The sequence below is a fragment of the Neopelma chrysocephalum genome, unplaced genomic scaffold (genome assembly GCF_003984885.1).
Source record: "Neopelma chrysocephalum unplaced genomic scaffold, ASM398488v2 Primary Assembly neopelma1_59, whole genome shotgun sequence".
Classification (NCBI taxonomy): domain Eukaryota; kingdom Metazoa; phylum Chordata; class Aves; order Passeriformes; family Pipridae; genus Neopelma; species Neopelma chrysocephalum.
The window spans coordinates 12,426,165-12,450,184 of record NW_020897714.1 but is presented as its reverse complement, the minus strand read 5'-3'; the positions used below and the strand labels follow the sequence as shown (position 1 = coordinate 12,450,184).

The following is a 24,020-nucleotide window of genomic DNA, read 5'->3' as shown; positions in this document are numbered from 1 at the left end:
AAAGACTTAAGTTCCTCAGCACACAGAATCACAGAATGGTTTGGGTCGGAAGGGACTTTGAAGATCCTCTAGTTCCAACCCCCTGCCATGGGCAGGGATACCTTCCAGTAGACCAGGTTGCTCAGAGCCCCATCCAGCCTGGCCTTGAACACTTCCAGGAATAGGGCATCCACAACTTCTCTGCACAACTTGCTACAGTGTCACACTACCTTCATCATATAGAATTTCATAGACTCAGAGGCTGGAAAAGACCTCTAAGATCATCCAGTCCAACTGTTCTCATCCTTATGTCCAATCTATACCTACCCTCTTGCAGTTTCAAACCATTGCCCCTTGTCCTGTTACTACAGGCCCTGATAATAAGTCTTTCTCCACCTTTCTTGTAGGCCCCCTTTAATTATTGAAAGGCCACTAGAAGGTCTCTACAGACCCTTCTCCAGGCTGAACAACCCCCACTCTCTCAGTCTTTCTTCATAGCAGAGGTGCTCCAGCCCTCTTGGCCATTTTTGTGGCCCTCCACTGGATCTGCTAACTTCCACAGGGCCCTGTTCCCCAACCAGACTGCTAATGAATTACTGTCTTTTTTATGCCAGTAACTTTCTACAGCCTTTTGGTGACCTCTGAAGGGAAGAGGAAGAGCTCTCTAGAGAAAGGTGTTCTTTTGGTGAATAGCAAAAACTTGTCTGGGAACTCTCCAACTTCGTTTCCCTGTGGCATCTCTCTTTTTCTGTGAACAAACATCCCTAGCACCCAGTCTTGCCTTATCTCCTCATACCTTTGTCAAATAAACCCAAAGAACATTTGTACTTCATCATAGGAATCCATCTCTCTCATGAGCTTCTCTGTTTTTTTCACATATGTAAAAAGCCTTGCATTAATAGACACCTGTGAATGGCCCTGCTCGACCACTCACCCTGCCTCTGCCCTTCGAGCTCTCGCGTGTCCAGCCCTACCCTTGCTCTGATGTACAACAGCTCATACAGAATACAATTTTCTCATACATGAATATTGGAAGAAGTCAACATTGTGCATTTTGGCTTGAGTGTAGGAACCAAGTGTGTCCTCTGAGTTGCTGTTGCAGGTCAGAGCAAGTCGTTTGGACCACTGGACTATCACCATCTTAAAGTATCAACATCCGGATGGTTCAGGATGTTGTGGCCATTGATACTGGCTGAACAGATGCATTTTCTGATTATTTTTTAGTAACTGGATCTTGTAGTAATGCTTGCTTAAATATATTTTCAAGTTAACTGTGCTGTGATTAGGAGGAAATGGGTGGGATGCTAATAAGGAGACAGGAATATTTATTTGTGTTTGTGTGAAGTGGTAGGGGAAAAGGAGTAGCACAAAAATGATGTTCTGGGAATGCTTTTAACTAAACTGTGGTGGAGTTGCCTGTGAGAGCAGAGAAAGTAGATGGAACTGCTCCACTGTGAATTAATAAATGCATTTCACTCAGCAGAACTGTCCACTGGACATCCAGAGGACCAAACTGCCATGCTCTGAACCTCCTGGTAATATCAACTCCCTAAACAAGAAAGTTGGTTGGCAAGAGACATGTGAGCAGCAGCCCCTGCAGGTTTGGTCCTGCAGATTTCTGGTGCTTTGCAGACCTGCCGTCTAATCCCTTCCAATAAGCTGTTCATGAGGTGTCTAAGCTCCCTTCGGATGACTTCAATTCTCCTTCATCTTAGGGTTTTACTAGGGAGCAAACTGACAGCCATGTACTTTGGCTAACAAAGGCTAGGTGAGGAACAGCTCTAAAATGAGTTTTCCTTTCACTCTGTAACCAGGGAAATTTTGCCATTGGAAAATCAAAGATGAAGGTAGAGTTACTGCTGGAGACGTAACCCAGACAGTTCCTACAAAGTGACAGGTGTTTTCTAAAAGTGCCAGTAAATCTATTACTCTAGGGTTTTTAAGTACTAAACTGTTCTCACAGAGGTACATATATGATTGCTTTTGGAAAATTATAAAATATGTGCTTTTTAGTAACATTTCATTTTAGTTCCAGGCTATGAATTTATCTTTAAACCTTTTAAATCAACGGAACCCAAGTGACAAAAACCTCTTCCATTGTGCATATGGGAAATAATATGGATTAAACGACTAAAAAATATGTTAGTGAAAGCATTAGAGATTGCACTGTTTAGACTCGAGTGAGAGAAACTATGGTTAGAGACTGGATTAGAGCATTGGCCACTGAATTGTGGAGACTTGTGGAACTTTGCAATTTTGGAAGGATGGGGCAGGAAGTGATAACATTTTCAAAATCTGCATAGTGTGCTCTTATTTGTTAGTCTCTCTTCTGTTGGATTTTTTTCATAGTTTAATTAAGAAAATGAATTACATGCATGGTTGCAAATATATGTTCCACAGTTGTGAACCACTGCACAATAAATTTATGTGACTTTCCATACTAAGAACAGAGGGAATGGCAATGGAGTAGACAAACATAATAAAAACAGTTCTTCTAAGGTAAAATGTAAACACTAAATTATTCTGTAGATGAGTTGATTTTTGCACTTTCTGAGAATATATCAACCTGGGTTTTTCAAGATCAATTGATTAATTGCACCACTGAATAAAGCTCTTTAAAGAAAAAACTAAAATATATAGGATTCAGTGAGATGCTTGTGTGCTAACAAAGGGAAGTTACGTGTCATCCTTTGAGTCATTCGGAAACAGATTTATCTCTTGATGATGACATCATCATCATGACTGGCAGAACTTAATCCAGAGATATCTTGATAAATTTGAGGATTAGGCCAACAGATACCTCAGGCTCGATAACCCCAGGCATCAAGAGAGGTAGGAACTGGCTGAGCATCAGCCCAGGAGAAGGACCAAGGAATCATGGTAATGCCAGGCCAAGCACAAGCCCATTTAGGCCAACAGTGCACTCTCACTGCAAATAAAGCAAACTGCACCTGGACTCCACCGAGAGAGGTGTGGCAGGGAAGGTATTATCCCACAGTGATTAAAACAGAGAATTAGGAGCAAAAAATTTTCACAGAGGCTGACAAATTCTACTTTAACTAAATGTTCATCCAGTTTGCATAGAAAGGAATCTTTTCATAAAAATGGGTGTGGTCTAGCTAGGAAATTAGAAGGTAGCAATCCTCTCCAGAGCAGTGAGCTTCTGGAATACTTTTCTGCCTTCAGAAGCAGGATAAAACAATCAAGCCAGTTGCAACATGGAGCTTAATTGCTTATAAAAAAACTGATGATGACAGCATGTGGTCGTGTAGGACATCTCATCCAGTCCAACATTCCTGAATTCTGCATGCATCCAGAGTGATAAAAATGAAGGAAAATAAAAGAACAGTTTCTGAAACATAATAAAAAGGGAGAGAAAAGAGGAAAGAAACGTGAGTGCTGGCAAACAAAGTCCCTGGAGGTAATGAAGAGGGAAGCAATCTTCCTTGAAAACTTGGTGACTTCCTTGTCAGAGATCCCAACCAAGGCAGCATTAAGTGTGTTTAGCAGAGGTTTTGAGGCATTGAGGTTCAGTGTGCTAATTTTTGGGGAACAAAAGCAACATTGACTCTTAAAAGACTGGGAATTAAACATTTCTTCTGGGCGCATGAGTTTTATAAGTTACTTGAGTGACAGGACAGCATTTCAATGCTGTCTCCCAAAAATGCCTCAATAAAGTCTTGGGAAGACATACTTGCATTTGCACTCCATTGTATTCAACCATGACATTTGCACCAAATACAGGGAGAATTTTTGAACACAGTAGTAAGCCTCTGTTTCTCATGCTCAGTGACACATTAACAAAAGCAGTTTAAGTAGATGTGATGGGACTTGAGCAGTTACGAGGTAATGAAATTCTCAGTGGAGATCTCCCTTGACTAAAGCAGCAGAGAAAATAGTACAAATTAAAATCAAAATGTAATTCAAAGATGCTATAAAATGTTCCTGCTACTAAGAATGTATTCCCTACAAAATCTTCTGTAGGATCAAAGTCATATTAAGAAATTGATCTCTCCTTCCAGTTTTGTGTCACAATGCCCTATCCTCCACAGCAGTCCCAGTTGAAGAATCATGGTGCCACGTGGATCAGTGAAGTGATCCAGGTAATTTTAACCCTCTGGGGGAAAAAAACCCACAACAAACAACTGTATTTCACTGCCAACAGAGAAAATGCTCATGGAATTATACTCAGTCAATAAAATTATCCTAGTTATATGAATCAGGAATAGGCTTACAACCTGGTATAAGAATTGAACCTATCCAGTGCTTTCAAAGTTGGCTGACCTAATGTAAACTACACTTCTTTCATATTCTGCACTCCATCATCAGTAGTTCATCCCAAAGTAATGGTTTCTGTATGTGAAGTTACAGACAATGAGTGAATTGATTGTAAATGTTCCTCCCCCTTTTTCTGCCTGCTAATGTACACTTATCTGATGATATTTTAACAGATGTAATAAATTTTCTAAGACTTGATTGTGAAAATGCCGATAACCTGCCACAAGTGTACTGAAACCTAAGACTTGTCACAAAAAAGATGCTGTGGTTAGAGGACAGAGCACAGAATCAGCAGGGCTTGCGTTTTGTGTTTGAACACAAAACCAGTTGTGTTAAAAACTAAAAAATTTTCAATGAGAAACTTCAACCACTAGACTTTATGTTGAAATGTGTATATTTCCACACTGTGAACTTGGCCAACACAACCTTTTCCTAGTCCCATTTTCCTTTCAAGTTTAACACCACCTACTTAATTTTTCACTTCAACTCCTGCTTTGTCCCTTCCAACAGGCCCAATTGCGATAGCGACAGTGCCCAGCAGCTTGGCCTCTTCGTGCTGATCAGCGCTGAATGATGTGTTTACTGGGTGCACTTCCAAGTCCTGCCTGCTCTGACCAAGTACTGTGGGTCTACTTTGCTTTTGCCTGGCCTGTGTAGCCCTACCCTTGTGAAGGTCAGGGAAGTAGTTTCTGCACCTTGCCAGACCAGCCTTGCAGGAACAGCAGTAAAGTACTCCCAACATCCACACAGAACAATCAAAGGTATTTCTTCCTGCTAATGCAGGATCAGGAGAAGGTAATAGGGCAAGACAGAGAAGGCGGGGTGGAAACATGGACCAGACAAGAGATACACATTCCTTAACAGCCTGCTAGAATTGGGAAAATCCAGGAAGAGACAAGACAAGACTCTTCTGTTGACCATCAGCCACAGTCTGCATGGGGTGAGTGGTCACCTCCCCTATCTCCTGATTTTTGACCTAAGCAATCCTGGACTCCTTACTGCCAGTCTTGGCAACTCTTTTCTCATCACAGATCTTGTGACATATGTGAAATAAGAGATTGTCAGTAGACATTTCTATTAAAAAGGGGTTTTCTTCCCCCTATCCTGAAGTTCTTTGTATCTTGCTGACCTTCACGTGTGAGCCGTAGGCAAATGTTCTTTTTATAGATTAGGCAGACTGGAAGCCAAATCGCAGTGTCCTCATCAGAAAATACCCTTCAGCGACCCCAACAGCGGCCTGCAGCAGGCTCGCACCGCCAGCTGCTGTGCTCGCACAGGCCGGGCGCGGCGGCACCGCCCGGGTCGGGGGGGCGGTCCCGGGGCGGCCCCGGGCGGGCACAGCTGCGGCTCCGCCCGAAGATGGCGGAGTACGTGCAAGTGCTGAAGCGGGCGCTGAAGCACATTGGCGGCCACGGCGGTGTCCGCGGCGCCATCCTGCAGCTGCTCAGGTACCGCGGGGCCCGGCGGAGGCGGCGGGACCCCCCTGCTCCCCGCTCTCCGTCCCGCGGGGTCACCTTGGCGGGAGGCGGGCGCTGCCCTGCGGGAAGCGGGGCCGGCGGGGGTGGGGACATGGCACGGGGCGGCCACTGCTCCGCGCGGCGCCGGGGTGGTGGGCGGCGGGCGCTCCCTCACGGCGGGAGGTGCGCGGTGCCGGGCAGGCCTCGGCAGGAGCCCGCTCCGCTTCGCCCCGCCCCGCCCCGCCGGGGGAGGTGTGTCCCGGCCGGCAGCAGTGCTGTGCTTAGAGCCGTGCCGGGGCAGGACCCCTGGGTTGTTTTCTCTTCTTTAGGCAGCTTGGAGGGTTCCTCGGCGCTGAGCTGTCAGTATTGCCCAGGCAGGTTTTCCTGGTGTCCAGCCGCAGTCCTTAGTCCCGCTGCCAGAGCCGTGTCTGTGCTGTAGCTGCCCCCAGCGCTTCTCCATCGCACCCTTTGCTCTGAGTCGCCTCAGGCTGGCAGTGGCTTACTTGAACTGTGCAAGCCTGAAAGCCGTGCATCTGCTGAAACCCCTCGGTGTAGATCAGGGAATTACTTCAGGTGCCTGACCGGCTCTAATTCTTTAACACCAAACTGCACGTCACATTGCCTCTTTGTCACTGGGTTGTCAGCACTGACCTGTGCTCAGCATTGGATACCCCTTGGCCCCACTGGCACTTCATGCAGAATAAGTTGCAGCCTTTGTTTCCATTCAATGGAATAACATGGCTGTGTGCCTTCATCCCCAAGTACAGAACCTTGCACTTGTCCGCCTTAAACTTTCTTCTGTCGTTTTTTCCCACTGACATCTCATCTCTTCCTTGTGACAAGTATTTTGAATTGTGATACAGCATGCTTGAAGCTGCTCCCAAATAGGAGTAGCTGCAGGTTTACTAAGGTACTCTTTTTTCATTCAGGTCCTCGATGAAATATAAGGTGGAAGTGTAAATGGTATGTGATCCAAATTCACCAGTGTCAGTAGCCTGTATTGTCTTTGTAGCTGGTCCTGGAAAAAAATAGAATGTTTACAGTGAATGTTGTAGGCCTGACTACATGCCAAAAAGCCTTTTTTTAATCAATAGCGGGAAGTTAGGAGTAGGGGGTAGAGGTGCTTTGCAAATATGAAGTTCCCTGCTATATACCAAGGACTTTCTTACGTTTGAACAAACAAACCAAACTTTCTGAGTCTTCTTGAAGATTGTTTTTTTTTTCTTCACATGTCATAATGGCCCTTTCTCTGTTATTTCTTGTAGTTTAAATTGATCTCTTTTGAATTGTTAAACATAACATTTTGCACAGTTGCTGATCAGGCCTCATCGTTATTGTCATATATAGCTTTAGTAATTGTTTTGTTCACTGAAGACAGCTCAGTTCACCTGTGCATTCAAGGATCAACTTGTCTTTTTTTTCCCCCACATGTCACTTAATTAACAGCTCCTTATTGCCTTGTGACATCCAGGTGTTTTCCTTGCAATTAGGCGCACAGTGCTTAAGATCTTACTAGTCTCCAGGTGCATCACCTTGTGCTAGACCTTCATACCATTGAATTTCATTCTGGTGGTATCACTACAGCCCTGAAGACAGTACAGAATTTCCTGTATAATAATGTGACCTTCCTCAATAAAGTAATATCATAATTTGTCAGACCCCTGTCCTTTCTGGAGGTGGAATTTTTTGTTTTGGTCAGGACCCCTGTACAGTGTTAAATAAGGCTACTATCAACATTCTTTGTGAAACTTGCCTAGTAACCTCCAACCAGCTCTGTATTCTTTCAGTTGAGCAATATATTGCTCCCCTTATAATTATTATACATTTTAAATTATTTTCTCCTTTGTTTTATGGCATGATATTGTATGCCTTCTGAAGTTAGCTTCGCTTTTGGGAGGTCTCAACTTTGCATTCCTACTAGCTGTGAGGACAGGCAGCTTCTGGCTTCTCTGTCTCCACTGTAAAAAGCAGCTCAGATAGACCTTCCTCATGCACAACTTCATAGAGGGAAGTTTCAAGCTGTTGAGCAGTATGACAATACATGATTTCCCTGGCTAGTATTTTATGCTATTGTAATTATTGTTTTCTGTCACACACCTGCTTCCCTCCACCAAGTTGTTTTCTCCAGTTTGTTTTCCTTCTCAGGCCATAACTATGACACTGGCAGTTCTCAAGAAGAAATTGAGCTGGGGAAATGAAAGGGTGGAAGAGTTTTGAGTCTTAGCTTTCATCAGAGTGCCTCTTCCTAAGCATGTCTTGTCAGGGATCTTTTGTGAGTCAAAGATCGCAGGCTGTGTCAACACCTTTCTACCATACAGAAAGACTGGAGGCAGTGCTCTCTTTTTTTGCGCTCAGAAGATTGACCTTACAGTGCTAGGTGGAGAATCACACCTCATAACTACAGTAACCTCAAACATAGCTACTGCCTCCTGTTCACCTTTCAAGCCATTAAGTCATCTGTCCCAGCTCAAGGAATAGACTTGGTGTTTAAAGGAAGAGTAATCAAGGTGTTCTTTCTTGTAACAATTGATATATGTAAGAAGTAATTATTTCTTGAACTCGGAAAAATTATTTCCCACAGTCAGGAGACTTTTCCTCTGAATTTCCCTGCTTTTCTCCTACATGTTTTCCACTAAGGTGGCTACAACAAGTTTATGTGCAGTAGAAGTCAAATTAGTAAGAGTCTGTGTGGCTGGAAACATTCTTCTTATTCAAGTCTCAGTGAAAGTGGCTGGAAAATGTCCTCTGGAAGCCATATATACCTCTTAGTGTCTGATATCAATACTCAGGGCATGAAGTCAGGACAAGGGCACAAGAATCCTTACAAGAAATGGAAGAAGAAAGGGAGAGCAGCAGTGAAATGGCTTTTCTTTTTCCGAAGCTGGGAACTTGGGCTTGTATAGCTGAGCCAGAAGTGTCTGAGTGTTTCTTTCACAGAGGAGAAATGTGTCAGAGAGTCTTTCTACCTGGCACCACAAAGGTTTAAAATGAGTACTTGGTGGAATGATTGTTGTTTTCACACACCCTGGAGAAAAGACAATAGCTAAGTTCCCAACTGTGGAAGTATGTGTGTGCACATCCCTTCTCTCCCTTGGGACTGATTTGAGAGTGTATATAATACTACAAAAAACTAAAACTTTTGCAAGTAAGCTTTTCCTTATGTAATTCTGCCTGGGATGAACGTCAGTGAAAAGAAAAGCAAAGATGCAGATCTGGGGGAGAAGAGCACTTTAGTAATTTTAAGGTTTTATCATTAGAATGTGAATCATAGATTCAGTTTAATTATTGATATGTACAGTAATGTTAAAACATGTTTTGTATAAAGAGTTGAAACTGGTACACAGCTTATCTGGGTCAGTGTAAGTCTCACAGAGTTGCAGGTAAATGCTTGCATCTTTCACAATTATACAGAAGTTAGAAAGTAACAATTGTACCTTAGGGTTTAGGGTATTTCCTTGGCAAGTGGCTACAATAGCTTAAAATATTACTATTGCTGTCTTGGAGGTTAGTGCCCACACAGGCGTGTGAGATCTCTTAAGCTGCTTCAGTGCTGACCACCTTCTGTGGCAATTCAGGCTGAAATGGTAGCTACGAATAGTTGAGAAGGATGGTAAGGTCTTCAACTAAGTGAATTAAAGTCCCATGTGACTCTGGGACTCCCACAGTATTTAAGGTTTTGTGGGTGTTAAATTGTTATATTGTAGAGTTGCTTTATCTTCCACTATAGAGAGCTTTTAAATAAATAATAGTCCCCAAAAGCCTTTTTGTATTACTTTTATCATCCTGTCAGTGGGGTGCACATTAGTTGCAGGAATTGGTGATTATGTTTTACAATCCTTAAGCTTGAATATTTTTTTTAATATCTTTACCTAAATGTGTTTAGGAGTTGTCATTACAGATTTTTACCAACCCCTAGGAAACCTCTGTCACTTCATTCTGAGATGACATCAATTGAAACCGTTGTTTTGATAATTCACAGGGTCAATGATTTGAAGACTGGTAATCTGATAGGAACTGACAAATATGGAAACAAATACTATGAAGACACAAGAAACTTCTTTGGTATGTGTGCTAACGTGAACACCTCCTAACAGACTGTTCAGCTTTTACAGAGCTTGTGTTTCTGCTAATGAAATAGAACTTGTTGCCTGCCTGACTTCCTTGCACTTGACTTGTGTGGGTCTTTAGACAAGGGACTCATAGAAATGCTTTGACATCTGTTTCTCTATTGCGTCCCTCAGTTCATTTGCAAACACAGTCAATCTGAAACAATAACTATGGGATAAATAGAAGCCAGTCAGATGCACTCCATGTAGGTAGAGCTATATGATAATGTGATTGAGAGCTGAATTTGGTCCTTGACCTAAAAGCTGATAGCATAACAGGTGGGGGAAGAAAGAGAACTGCCTTTAAAAACTGCCTCACAGCTGTACTTACTTGTATGATCACTTCAGGGCAGAGAAACACAGGTTAGCCTAAACTTCCTATTACCTTAAGTAACTGGATTTTAAATAATGTTTGTAGAGTACTTAAAAAGGCAGCACCTAAAGCAGTGCAGGTAACACATAAGCAGTTGACACTCTGGTTAGTCCAAGCTACCTGCTGACTGTAGGTTACCTTGTAGGGTAACCAGGAAAAGCACTTGCTGGTTAACATTGCTTGGTAGTTCTATATAGCTGAAATTTAGTTTAATCTTAGGTTATCAATGGCAATGTCCTTTTGGAAAAGACTTCTCATAATGGAGAAAAAATCCCCAAACCTGTTTCTCTGCCTGAAAATTTTGTGAGTTCCTATTTCCCATTACTTATACAATAGCTAATATTTGCCTACTTGTGAGAGGATTAGATTCAGCCATATAGAAATACAGTAACAGTGGAAATACAGAAGACTTGGAAAAATAAAAGCTGTACTGACTGTAAAATAAGTAAGTGCCCATAATGGCAGATACTATTACTCAAAATGTTTTTCCTTGGTTTTCAAGAATTCTCTCCTTATATGAAAATAATTTTTATTTTTGGGCTAATACAATATTTGTGTTTGTGTATTTAAGGTCGACACAGATGGGTTGTATATACTGAAGAAATGAATGGCAAAAACACGTTTTGGGAAGTTGATGGAAGTATGGTGCCCCCCGAATGGTAAACCACTTGGCTTAATTATTTGGACAGACACCAATTGTGTAATGCCTCTATATTTTCTTGTATTATGAAGCAGAAATTTAAAAAAAAAAAGTTTTCATGGTCACAGCTATTCTATATGTGACCAGAAGATTTCAGACTTGTTACTTCATAATGTTGTATTGCTTACTGTCCTGGTAGATGCACTCACTGCTTTTTGGAATGAGAAAAGTATTTTGCCAGCCAGATTGAGCAGGTTTTCCAATTTTCCTTATTAGTTGTGATTCCCTGTTAATGGTTTGGCAAAGCCTTGAGCCAACAGAAGTAAAAAAAAAAAGTTATTTTCTGTTCTAGGCAAGAACCTAAAGAACATAAGGCAATGATGGAACAACATTCCTTAATCCACAGCCATTAACAGCATAATTATTTCAATTTATATACATTGATATGATAATCAGCAGTAAAGGGCCAGGATGTTCTGTATTTTGACTGCTACTTAACTATAATTTTTATTGAGGTTTTATTTTCTGTTCATGCATCTCAGTAATAATTCTATACAATCTTGAGTTCCAGGTGGTCTCTGACCACACAGCTGTTAATACTTTCTGTGTCTTCCTAGATAACACACCACATAAAGTAACAGTGTATGCTAGTAAAAACAATCTCTGTGGTTCTTGAGGAACAGCAATAGCACTGCAGCCCCAAAGCAGCAAAAGGTGATATGAAGGAAGAGGTGTTTGGGTAGCTAAGCGTTAGCATTAGCAAAGACTGGGTTTTATTACTCCTGTGATACATGTTCTGTGCCAAGGCTGAGATTGATTATATGAACTCCTAAACTGTGGCTCTCACTAGAACACTTAAGAAGTGTGTGGGTAGATTCTCTAGGTAGTCAGTTTTGTTTCAAACTCTCCCAGCCTTATAATTATGATTAATGTGTTTAATGCTTTTTTCTGTCTGATTTGGTAAGAGCTGAATGGCATTGTTTTTTAGAAGTGACATTAGAATCTCCAAGATTTTCGTACCTTATTTGCATAATAACTGTTCTTTGGTTCTAGTTTTTATCCTTTCACTGTTAGACTGTGCTGGTTTTCAAGATGTTCCTTATTATAAGGCAAGGGTGTGGTTTGGTTTTGTTTTATTTTTTTTGCTTTGCTCGTGCTTATGCAATATTTGTTGCCTCTTTACAAACCTCAACAAAGGGTTTCTTCCTGAGTATCAAAGGGATCTTTCAGGTGTTAAGTAGCTTATTTATTTCATAGAAATTAATGAGGTAGAAAACCTTGGTTTCCTATCAATGTGGAAGAAATTGCCCTAGAAGGAGCAGTAAACCTTGTGTTATTTTCAAGACTGGTGAGTGCCATGAGGCATGAAAGGGTAAACAGTCCTGTGTTCTAAGGTATTTTTGTCAGGAAACTTAGTTGTGCAGTACCATTCAGGTTTGTGGATTTGTTTTGTTATGTTTTTTTTCTTATTGCTGATAAATTTGTATGTCTTGTAACAACATGTGTTAATACTTATTTAGGAATCCTAGCTTCGTGACACATCTAAATCACTGATGTGTATTTCCGTACTGCTTAGATACATCTTTAAAAATAGAAGTATTTTGACAGGGAATAAATGGTGTCTTTTAGGTTTGTTTTTTTTTATTATTATTATTTTTATCTGATGCTATACTGTCTTAAATTTTTAACATGACATAAGCTTCTGAATTGAGACAATATATTGTACAAGCTGCTGTCAATGTAACAATAGGGTTGTGCAACTGCACAGGTTTTTGCACAAAACCTGAATGGTTATTTGGGACCCAGAAATTTGTTGGAAATAAATTAGACTGTGTGTAATTACTTCTGTTCACAAGAGGATTAATTAATATATCATCATCATGGCTAGGCTTTGCGAACGTAGATTTGGGAAAGGCTCTATCCACATTTGTTACAAGCGCGCTGGTGGTTAATGAGGCCAATACAAGATAGACACGTCCGATTGCAAAAGGCACAGCAGAAAGACTCCTTAGGTGGTATATTCTGCAAGGCACGTATCTTTCTGCATTGTCTTTTCTCCTCAAGGGTGATCCTGCGTGCTTTCTCAAAGGCATCAGCAGCGTTATAGATGGTGTGTCTCCAGGCCTCCCGATTTGAGGCCAGAGTAGATCAGTTATGATGATCAATATGACCAAGGCTGAGATGTTGTTTCAGGGAGTCCTTGTATCTTCTCTTCGGGGCTCCTCTCTTGCGGCAGCCGGTGGCAAGTTCACCATAAAGCAAGATCTTAGGGAGTCGGTGGTCCTTCATCCTGGAGACGTGCCCTGCCCAACGCAGCTGTGTTCTCAGCAACATGGCCTCAATACTTGTGATTGCTGCCTGTTCTAGAACAGATGTATTGGTCACATAATTTGACCAGTGGATGTTAAGGATTGTACGGAGAATTAATATATAGTATAATAGTATGATACATGTTTTTCATCCTTGGGTTGACTTGGAAGTGTATAAAGTACTACTGTAACACCTGGGTGTGATCTGAATACTTATTCTAAGTATTTATTTATTTGTTTTTACTCCAGGATGTAGTTGATTCAGCTCAGTGAAGCATTTTGTGGGTGTGTTGTTGTACCCACTGCAGGTGGAAGCAGGTTTTATTACAGTGTTTATGCTGATGTTACTTTCAGAAAACATTTTGCAACTGTCACTCCTAAAGATGACACTTTGAACAAAATCAAAGTTTAAGACCAGGGCTAACCTAGAATTTTCAGGTTTTTCTTTTTTAAATAGTAAAGCTAACTAGTTTGTAATGGTTTTGTAGTTCTCTTACAAAAATGCTACTGTATTTAGGATTACACTGCTGGTTATCTTACTGATTACACCCTTACACAGCATACACTGCATTTTAAAGTATAATTTTGCAGTCGGTTGTGTGCCTTTGGGATTGTGGAATAAGAATGATTGTTCAAATACAATCAGGTGAACCTCATGCATGATGAACAAGAAAAAAACATTTTGCTATGTTGAAAAGTTTTGAAAACAACTGGAAAAAACAATGCTACCCTTTACCTCCTGTCAGATACTAAAGAAAAGGGAAAAGCAGCAAGAAAAAAATAATCTTATGTGTAATAACATATTGTTGTACTGTTTTTAGGAACTAGTGAATATTTTCAGTGTTCTGAAATAATTGATGTAATGTCTCCTGACAGCGGATATACTGAAATTACAGTCTGAAGGAAATCGAAGTGTCGTTTTGACATATGTCTATTATGCAGGGAATCAAGACTGTTGCTTTTCTAAAATGTTTTCTAGAATATGTAGGTTTGTGGTTTATTCTGATTTAGTTGTGTTGTTTAACCTCTTTGTTACTCTGGGTTTTCTTTTCTTGTCTTCAAAATCCAGATGTTGGTATCTACTTCACTGGAGACAAGTTAATTAGATTTTTTAAAAATGCCTTCAACACTTGCCTGAGGAATGCTTAGTATTAACTTACTGTAATGCTATACAAGATATTGGGCACATTTTTTTCCCTTTTACACTTTTAGACAGAAAAACCAAAATACTTGTTTTGTCTTCTACTGATCAGAGTATGCTGTTTGCAGGAACTCAGTGCTTCCATTTTTGAACACACTGATCATGTGTGCTCTGTGAACATATAAACCATAGAGGTTAAATCCATTTATACCAATGCCTGGATGGACTCTGTTTAGTGCTTTCATAGATGTTTTCATTGCAGAATCACTCTAATCATTGGACTGTGTGTTTAAACTGTTTAGTGTATTTCTGGCTAAATGTACTTTGGTTTGTGTTTTGGCCAGACACTTTGTGAAAACAAATTGACAACTGGTTAAAGTGTACACACTAGTTAAAATTAAATTGTTCTTTCAGTATTATCCTGTGGGGAAAGAAGAATTGTAATTTGAGAATAGTTTTTCCGTTTTGTAGGGACACTTCATTTTGCCAGCACTGTCCTTTGTTTTTGTAGTAGCTGTCCTGTACGTCAATGTTTATTTCCTTGTGGTGCAAATCTGACATCTTTGGAAGGACCATCAGCAGTACTGACTTCATATAATGAAATGTTTCAAGTTTACCTTCAGTTTAATAATCTGCATCCTCTTTGTTAGTTGATCTGACAGCTGAAAGAGAGAGGAATGTAGCACCTCAGACTTGAAGTGCCAAAACACTAGGAAATGTAAGGAAATGTGTGATTTTCCTGTAAAAATGCTGCTTTTCAAGTCCGCCTTCAAGGAAAACAGAACAAAAAGATTGCAGAAAAGGAAGAGTAAAATTTCCATCCTTCCTGTAGCTTCATAATAAATTTGTGGGGTTTTACAACTAGATTAAATGCTAGTTTGGTGTTTTCAGGTAAATGCCATCTCATTGCTATACAATAACTTATAGTAGCTTATATGAGAAATTAAAGTTATCTTCCATGTGTAAACAAACATATTTTTTGTCCCTCTTTCATTCTCTTTGTATTCTTCTCTGAACTTTGACCCTAATGCACATCTTCATTTCTCTTGTCTCATTGCAACATGGTGAACTTGTTGAAAAAAGTGGATGTTAACGAGTTGGCAAACATCCTCGACTTACGTAGACTGTGCCTGAACCTTGCAGATGCACATATGGTAGTAGCTACTGAGTTTGTGTAGCAGCAGTTCTTGTTTGACAGCTTGTACATCATATAATTGGCTCCGATCCCTTGTAGCTTCAGATTGAAATCAACTTGCTTTTAAACATTTGTTAAGACTTGGGAGAAAATTTTACATAGTCTTGAGAGCATTTGAAGATACTTTGAGGTGTCTTTCATCCCTTCACTCAAGGAAAAGTCCAGAGGCTTTCCTGGCCTCACTCTGCTTAGTAGTGACTGCTCTCTGATTCAGGAAGCTGCTTCAGCCTCTTCAGAGCTTCTGCTACCCTCCTGATTTTTTTTGCTCTGTGTAAGTTTTCTGCTTTGTAGGTTTTAAGTCATTAATTGCTTTTGAAGCCTATTTTTCCATGCACAGATTTATAGGCAGAGTTTGTATAGAAATCTGGCCATCTGCAGGATGTCAAATCTCTTTATTCATGCTGTTCAATCTAGTGCATGAAGAGCTTTTCTTGAGCATCTGGGAGTAGTCTATGAGACATCAAGGCTTCAAAAGACTCTTTGAGGAAGGTTGTCAAGGGGAAAGTCTCCCTGAAATGAAGTTTTCAAGATTTTAAGTGGAGAGTGGGAGCTTTTGTTTTAGAAAGCAGGCTCTGCAAACCAAAATGTTTTTGTAAGTCACATATTGGGCTTCTAAGAGGAATCTGTTATGACCTGGTTTAGCCCTGAAACTCTTAAATGTAATTCATAGTGGATTAAGTTATAAACAAACTTTTGAAATCTCTCTGTGTATTTCAATACCTGTGACTGTACTGACATGTCTTGTCAGTGAGCAATTTTATTGCTACTTTTCAGTGAGAAAATGCAATTTAAGGATCAGTTTTGCTACTTTTTAAATTTGAGGCTGATTTCATTTTGTGTTACAGAAATTCAGAAAATCCTGAAAGTAAATATATTAATTACCCCAAAATACTGTATTTTAAAAGACTTTATGGATTTAGTCTTAGAAAAGCTGCAAAACAGTAGTTTAAATGACAGATAAAGCTACTCTCTTAAATGATACTGTGAAACCTTTCTCATGTTTCAAGGAATGTGTATATGATATTAAGTACATGTGTAGTAATAGAAGTGCCAGACATCATGCAAGCTTGATTTCAGCTGAGCATTAATACCGCTATTGTGCTCCATCTGCTCCAGCCTGTCTTTCAGGGGCCTTTGTAACTGCATCTCTTCTGACAGTTTTCTGTTTGTTCAGTTGGTGTGCATGGCTCTTGGAGGAGGATGAGGATGGTGAGGCATGGTGATAGATGTGTAAAGAGGAATTTGTGTGCAGGATCCCTATCCACTGTTACCAGAAGCATCACTAGGTGCAGGTGTGTGAGTTTAAGTTGCCTCTGTATGTGTCGTGGTTTAACCCCAGCCAACAACCAAGCCCCATGCAGCCACTCGCCCACTCCCCCATCAGCAGCACTGGGACAAGAATAGGAAACATAAAAGCCAGGAAACTTGTGGGTTGAGAAAAAGACAGTTTAATAGGGAAAGCAAAACCTGCACACGCAAGCAAAGCAAAGCAAGGACTTAACTCCCTGCTTCCGATGGGCAGGCAGGTGTTCAGCCATCTCCAGGAGAGCAGGGCCCCATCACGTGTAACAGTGACTTGGGAAGACAAATGTCATCAGTCCAAATGTCCCCCCTTCCTCCTTCTTCCCCCAGATTGATATACTGAGCATGATGTCATATGGTCTGGAATATCCTTTTGGTCAGTTTGGGTCACCTGTCCTGGCTGTGTCTCCTCCCAGCCTCCCATGCACCCCCGGTCTCTTTGCCAGCGTGGCAGTACGAAAAGCAGAAAAGGCCTTGGCTCTGTGTAAGCCCTGCTCGGCAATAGCAAAAACATCTCTGCGTTATCAACCCTGTGTTCAGCACAAATCCAAATCACAGCCCCATACTAGCCACCGTGAAGAAAATTAAATCTACCCCAGTTAAAACTTTTTTCAAGTGAAATTTTTTTTTTTTGTACTAAAGTTATAGCTGAAGTTGTGTTTGGGTTTTTTTTTTTTTAAATTCATGTCTGGAAGCTATTTGAAAAGATTATCAACCTTCTGTAGAGCTCTTCAGATTTAGTATATACCTGTCAGTCTGTTTCTCACCACTTCTACTGTGGTTTTGTTCTACTGTATTAATGAAATGTACTGGATTTGTTGCTAAAGGCTGAAGATGCGTTTTTTAGGCTTTCTAATACAACTGGAAGACTTCATATTTTTAGGTCAAGTCTTTGCAAAAGCTGATTAGCAAAAGTCTTTTTAATTCTACCTCAGTAAAAAAATACATAAGCTTGCAAAAAAGTCATAACTTCACTTTTGTCATAGCTGTGCATACAGTATGAAGTACATGTGAACTAGCAGATAATTAAAATATAATTCAGATATGAAAGTTGCTTCAGGCACTGAAATAGAAATGGGATGTCAATTCAGTTGATCCCTGCTGTAGTGTTTAAGTAAATTGTTAGGGAAAATGCTTTGCTTGATGATTGATATTGCTTGCATTATTGAGGAGGATTGACATTTAGTTCATAGGTAAAGGCTAATCACTGTAATCATTTGGTAATTACCGTATTGCTGATTGGTATTAATCATTTTATTGTGCAGTCAGTAAACATTTACGTGCTTGTTTTAGGTGTACTTGCATTGTTAATCCATATCCCACATGGTAGTCTCATGAATGCTTTGGAAATGGTATTGAAATTGCTGTGCAGCATAGTCTTCTGGTAATTAAAACCAAAACAAACCCTCAAAACCCAACAAATCAAAAACCCAGAGAATAAAACCAAACCTTGTGGTTTTGTCATTCATAGGGCCTGCCTTGACCTGGCTGCCTGGTTAAAACCATACAAACACGTAACAATGTACTCTGCCTAAATACTCAGCCAAACAAACAGGAAATTTGACCTCAGGTGTATTTCCAATTGCTTGGAGGCAGAACTGTTATTTATCAGTTAGGTTTGTGTAACTACTTTAAATCAGTATCCTGTAGTCTCATTCAAAGCCACACCAGATTATTTTTCTCCTCTCTCAAAATATATACTTAGTGTCTCTTCAGAGGAGAACCCTTGGGAGTCAGGAGATAGGCTTGTTGGAGATCATGTAAAGTTCCGTAATAACAATGTGTCTTTTTCCTCTTAAGGCATCGCTGGCTCCACTCAATGACGGATGACCCTCCGACTACTCATCCACCAGTTGCTCGTAAATTTATCTGGGAGAACCATAAATTCAACCTGAGCGGCACTCCTGGGCAGTACGTGCCTTACTCTACTACTCGCAAGAAGATCCAAGAGTGGATCCCCCCTAAAACAGCCAGCAAATAACAGCAACAGAAATGTGACTTGCGTCAGCTTTGGCTTTCAGTATAAATTGTATCTTCACTCGTTTGTTCAGAATAAAGCCTCCTATAACAGCTGTAGTTTAGTTTATTGAATTGGAGGGGAGAAAACATTGTGAGAAAACATTGGGAAGAGGACAGAACACGACAGGTCTTAATCTTATGAACATACTGGGCTTTTTCTTATATCATCAGTGTCCTATCTTCACATAAGCAGCTCTCAGACTCTTCTTAGCATGATAACCATTCCTGTGACAGTCATTCCTCACACTTGAAATACAGCTTTCTCATGTTTTGATGTTATCCTGTTACAGTCTCTGCATGGCAAATAATGCACTCTTCATATACTATTTTAGGAGGCCATCTCTTTAAATTTTTATAAGTTAGAATAATAAGGCCAATCAAGAATTATAATTTTTATTCATAAAATGTGTATGAGTATGTTCATGAGTATGCAAAAAGCATTGCTGTATTCCAGTATGGTATAATACATAATATAAAACTTGTAAGACTACATTCATCAAATGACATCTCACCCCCTAAGAGAGCTCAGTCATAAGCAGAGGGCCCTCTGTCACAAAAATCTCTCTTGTTGCTTCTTTGTTGCTGAGATTTATTACAAGGTGTTCTCATAAGGCTTTGGGATGAACTGTTTGTCCTCTTGTGACAAGATTTTAAAGGTCTTTTAGAGTTTGAAAATGCACCTTTTTAGGAGGTAGAGAAGTAAAATGTATCAGAACCTAGTCTCAAAAATGTGAAGTTTTCGAGGTCACATGTGAAAGAGAGTTGGTTGGGGCTGTGGCTTTTTTTCTGTAAGTTGCTAATGGTTGACTTCTATTGCAGCCTGCTAATGTTTTTTAGCACAGTTGCCATCTCCACAAGGCTTCCTGTATCTGATGACCTACTCTGTGGATAACTGGTGTGGGGGGGTGCCCACCCAGCCCCTCAACTGGATGGGGGAGAAAACGGAAAGCTCATGGGTTGACATAAAGATGGGGAAACTGCTTGCCAGTTACCATCATGAATAAAAGAGACTTTAATATATTGCCAAGTAAAATAGACTTGCATGGTGAGAATCAAAGACAAAAAATGTAAATTAACACCTTCCCTCCCCACTTCTTCCCAGGCTCAACTTCACACCTTCATTCTTGACTCCTCTATCTTCCCCCTCCTGGCGTGAATGGGGGTTGTGGTCAGTCCATCACAGCTCCTTCTGCTTTTCCTTCCTTGTACATTCCCCCTGCTTCAGTGTGGGTCCTCTTCATGGCTGCAGTCCTTCAGGATACACCCAATATGGGTTTCTGTAGGCTGCAGTTCCTGTTGGGAAATGCCTGCCTGCTGGCGTGGGTTCTTCCCAGGATTCTCAGGAATCTCAGCTCTGGCACCTGCAACACCTCCTCACCCTCCTCCTGCTCTGAACTTGGTGTTCACATGGCTGCTGCACACTTCTTTTCTCCTTGTCTTCTGCCTGTGTAATGTTTTTTGCCCCATCTGAAATACTCTTTCCCAGAGGTACCACCACCTTGGCAGCCAGACTGAGCTGTGTCCTGTGGTGGGTTGGCTGTATCCAGCACAGGGCAGCCCCAGCCTCTCCCCACAGAGGCCTCTGCAGACCTCGCTGCCAGCACCTTGACAATTCCACCCAGTGCACTGACTTAGAGGAATCATTGCTGAAGATGACTAAGGGGTTTGGATATATTACATGCTTGCGATTGCCTGTCAAGAAGAAAAAACCTTCTTTGCTCCCCAGTAGCCCCCGCAGTGGCTGCACCGCTGACTACACTGGCTGCTTTTCCTTCATGTGCCTGCCTGACTGGGTCACTTAACCCCCAGTTGCTTCCTTATTAAATCAAGTTCGTATTGATTCATTATTTAAAAGTGGGGGTTTTAGCTTTAATTACTTTAAACTGGTTCCAGTCTTTAGTAGGAAGTAGCACCAAGATCTCCTAACCTATCTAATTAGAAAGGGGTAATGTTTAATTTACTTTAGGTCAACAAAAGCACTGAGCACAGATGAAAAGCAATTTGAGGCACACTGAGCAGTGAACATGGAAAGGACTTGTTTAACATTTTAATCTTGATAGATTATTTGACCCTAAGAACAAAGTTTGCCCCAGTGCTGCTGAAGAGCTTCATTACTAACACTAATCTATACAAGTCCTATGGGCTCAAACACAGATAGAGCAATAAACTTTATTTGGTTTAGCCTCTACTTCTCTTTAATGCATTTTCTACCTATTTCATTCCTCTTCTTTCTTTGTCCTGTACATTTTTGGATTGCTTCCTAAACACACATCAGGAGGTACAGTTGGGAATGAGACTCTGTACTCAGGGAATAGATAGTAACTCTTACTACACATTCCATGCTGAAAAAAAGAGGCATCAGGGCCTGTTTGTCCTTTTGTTGTCATCTGGAACAGAAATGTTGAGGTAGCAAGCCGTTTTGAACAACTTTGTGTGCAGCAATGCTCCACAGAAAGAGAGAAAAATGAGCTTTCCTCCTGCCCTGCTGGGCCGAAGTAAGCCTAAGGACTCAGTAGTTTGGTTTAGAAAATATCATCAATCCCACTTTCTGGAGAGGACAGAAACCCGCTCATCCTGCTTTATCCAGCAGGAACCACAAATGGTAGATTTTAAATGCAAAATTTTCACTGGCGTCTCTTGTAGCATTGTTTCTCTAAGGTAGATTGCACAAGGCACGTACAGGAAATAAAGCATATGCAGAAAAATCAGTGCTCTTCCACAGGGCTTTCTGCAAATGCTTCTGCAATTCAGTCTTTTCATCAGCAACCTTACTGAGTTATGAAAGTTCACCTTTGCTGATGACATCTGCCTCAGTATTCAGGGTCAGTTCCATTCTGGTCTACATGACATTTTAAATGCCAAACTAGCCAAGAGTCTCAGCAGATGGTGTCTTCAACCAAGTGCAACCAAAGCACTGACAGGAATATTCCCCTTGCACTAAATGTGATTCTTAATAGAAACAACCTTCTGACATGAAACAGTCTCTTTAAGAAGACAGGTACCTCTTCCAGGAGCAGCAGAGTGCTGAAACCCCATTTTATTTTAAAATTGTATCTGTACCAGTAGCTTTTCCAGTAGCCTGGAGGAGTAGCTGCCTCCAGGCTTTTGCTGAGCTCACAGCACACTCGTCTCAGCCCTGTGCACTGGAATGGAGCCCTTCCCTCCATGGGGCACGGCATCCTCCCTCGCTGCTGCCAGCGCTGCACCTCTGCCCGGTACAGCTGAAACTGGGACGCGGGGGTGGAGAATGACGGTGAGAGGAGCTTCAGGAGACCACCTTCCCCTGTGAAGATCCCAGTAAGAGCAGGTCAGTCCTGGGGCGTGTGACACGGCTCTGCAGCGCTGCCGGCCACGTGTGCCCCCTGTGCACCGTGTCAGCCCCGCTGCCGAGCCGGCTGCGCTGCACAGCAGGACACACACCCGCTCCCCGTCTCGGGATGACTCTGTCAGCAGGGAGTTTATCAAGACCCTGGTAGTCCAACAGCTCAGGTCAGCACAACACAGCATTAAAATAACAATTTTAATGTTAAATGGGGTCCATTGGGAGCGTGGTGCTTACTAAGCCTCCATGTTTTGACCTTGAGACCCAAAAATTGCCCTGACTGCACAGTTCTGGAGCAGGTGAAGATTGCCTTGCAGAAAGAGGACCTCTGCAGTAGGTGAGTACAAACAACACTGTCTAATGCTCTCCAAACTTATATTGGCCATGATGTTGGAAGCAGCTAATGAATCTGTTGTGGCTGTTTGGCAAAATATTTCAGCAGATGAGATAGATGGAGGGGAGAGGCAGCACCAGCATTGCACTGAAGAGCTTGCAGCAAAAAGTTAACATTTCATAGCCATTTCTAGCTACAGCAAGAGGAGAAATCTTTGACAGGCCAGGACATCCTAGAGCATTTAAGAAAGCTGGAATAAGAGAGCAGGAGGTCTTGTCCTCTCCTGTCCAACCTGTGCTGTACTACTGATTCCCTGCATGCTGTGCCCACTTGGGTCCTTGAGGGCCTGCTAAGAACATTCAGATAGTCACCAACTCATATTTCCATGTCATCTAACCTCAGGCTTCAATTTTTGGGATGTTTCCTGCTAGAAGGTGGTGTTGGAGAGCAGTCTTGAATGGGAATTACTGGGGAAATTGTTTTAGATAGAGCTGGAAGTCATCAGCCCAGAAAGCTGAGGTATAAATTTTCCACAGCTGTGATGCATTCAGAGTGAAACCTTTGTTACTAATTCTTTGGGGCCTATTATTCTGTTGGCAGCTGAGGAAGAGAGAGGGAACAGATCCTTGCTTTTCTAAGAAGTTAATGGCAAATCTAAAGGCTCTGCATTCATGTTTTTGCAAGGAGTGTACAAAAGCAGGTACTTCAAGGTGTGGGCAAAAGTGGCAGCCTTTAAATGGCGCTCTGGGTTCCTCACGCAAATCCCACAGTAAATGCTGGATTGCACCAAAGGGAAGCATACTTCAGTGGAAGATATCAGAAAAACCCATGTCAGTGGGGAAGAGCCCAGCAGGTATTTTGTCTTTGAGACCTGCTGAGCTTTGAACACGACCCTCTGGTTCCCAAGCAGAGCAGGACCCACGTGCTGGAGCTGGTGGTGGCTCTTACTTCCAGCATAGAGTCCCAGAAGGGGAGCACTTTGCTGGGTGTGCCATTCCCAGCTGCCAGGAGGGGCAGGACCATGCTCAGAAGACCTCAGAGGCCCTAGAGACTTCCCTTTGCTGAGGGGCCAAAACCAGGTCTGGTCATTTCCTTGTGTTTTTGAATCGCTTGTAACATCACTTCCCAGACTGAATTTTGCAGGTGCTCTTAGCTTTGTTCATGTGCGACAAAGGGCAGAATTGAAGCAGGATCTTGAGAAAAAAACCTGGTGTTTTCAAAATTTATGTATGTCATAATTACCTATAAGAGAGTTTGTTTTTTGAAAAAGCACTTAAGGCTTAAATTTACACATTTCCTCAATGCATTTTACTTTGAGGTTTTGATTCACAATTTCTTTGGTATTAAATATCAAGAGTAAAAAAAAAATTAAAACATGAATACATACATGTATGCTAAGCAAGATGTATATGAACAAATGTGCACAGGTACACAGGTAGGAAAAAAATACCACATTTAGCATAAAGACTATATTTAGGTGGAAATTTGCATTACAATGTTTCCAACAAACAGTGCTAAACTTTCTTCATCAAATTGTAAAGATGCATAACGCAAGCTAAAAACTG

At 41.3% G+C, this 24,020-nt stretch overlaps 2 protein-coding genes across 2 annotated transcripts in view; both read left to right on the top strand.

Moving 5' to 3' along the window:
- The first annotated feature begins 5,573 nt into the window (after positions 1-5,573).
- Positions 5,574-18,850, top strand: NDUFA12 (NADH:ubiquinone oxidoreductase subunit A12). The gene is made up of 4 exons (XM_027679898.1): positions 5,574-5,705; positions 9,694-9,776; positions 10,765-10,852; positions 18,581-18,850. The coding sequence occupies exons 1-4, from the start codon at positions 5,617-5,619 to the stop codon at positions 18,759-18,761; spliced, it is 441 nt and encodes a 146-aa protein (XP_027535699.1). The 5' UTR covers positions 5,574-5,616; the 3' UTR covers positions 18,762-18,850.
- Positions 18,851-22,292: 3,442 nt separating this feature from the next.
- Positions 22,293-24,020, top strand: part of TMCC3 (transmembrane and coiled-coil domain family 3) — a 152,509-nt gene continuing 150,781 nt past the window's right edge. Inside the window, exon 1 of the mRNA XM_027679895.1 lies at positions 22,293-22,458. The gene's annotated coding sequence lies outside the window, so the exon portion shown is untranslated. The remainder of the gene's footprint in view (positions 22,459-24,020) is intronic.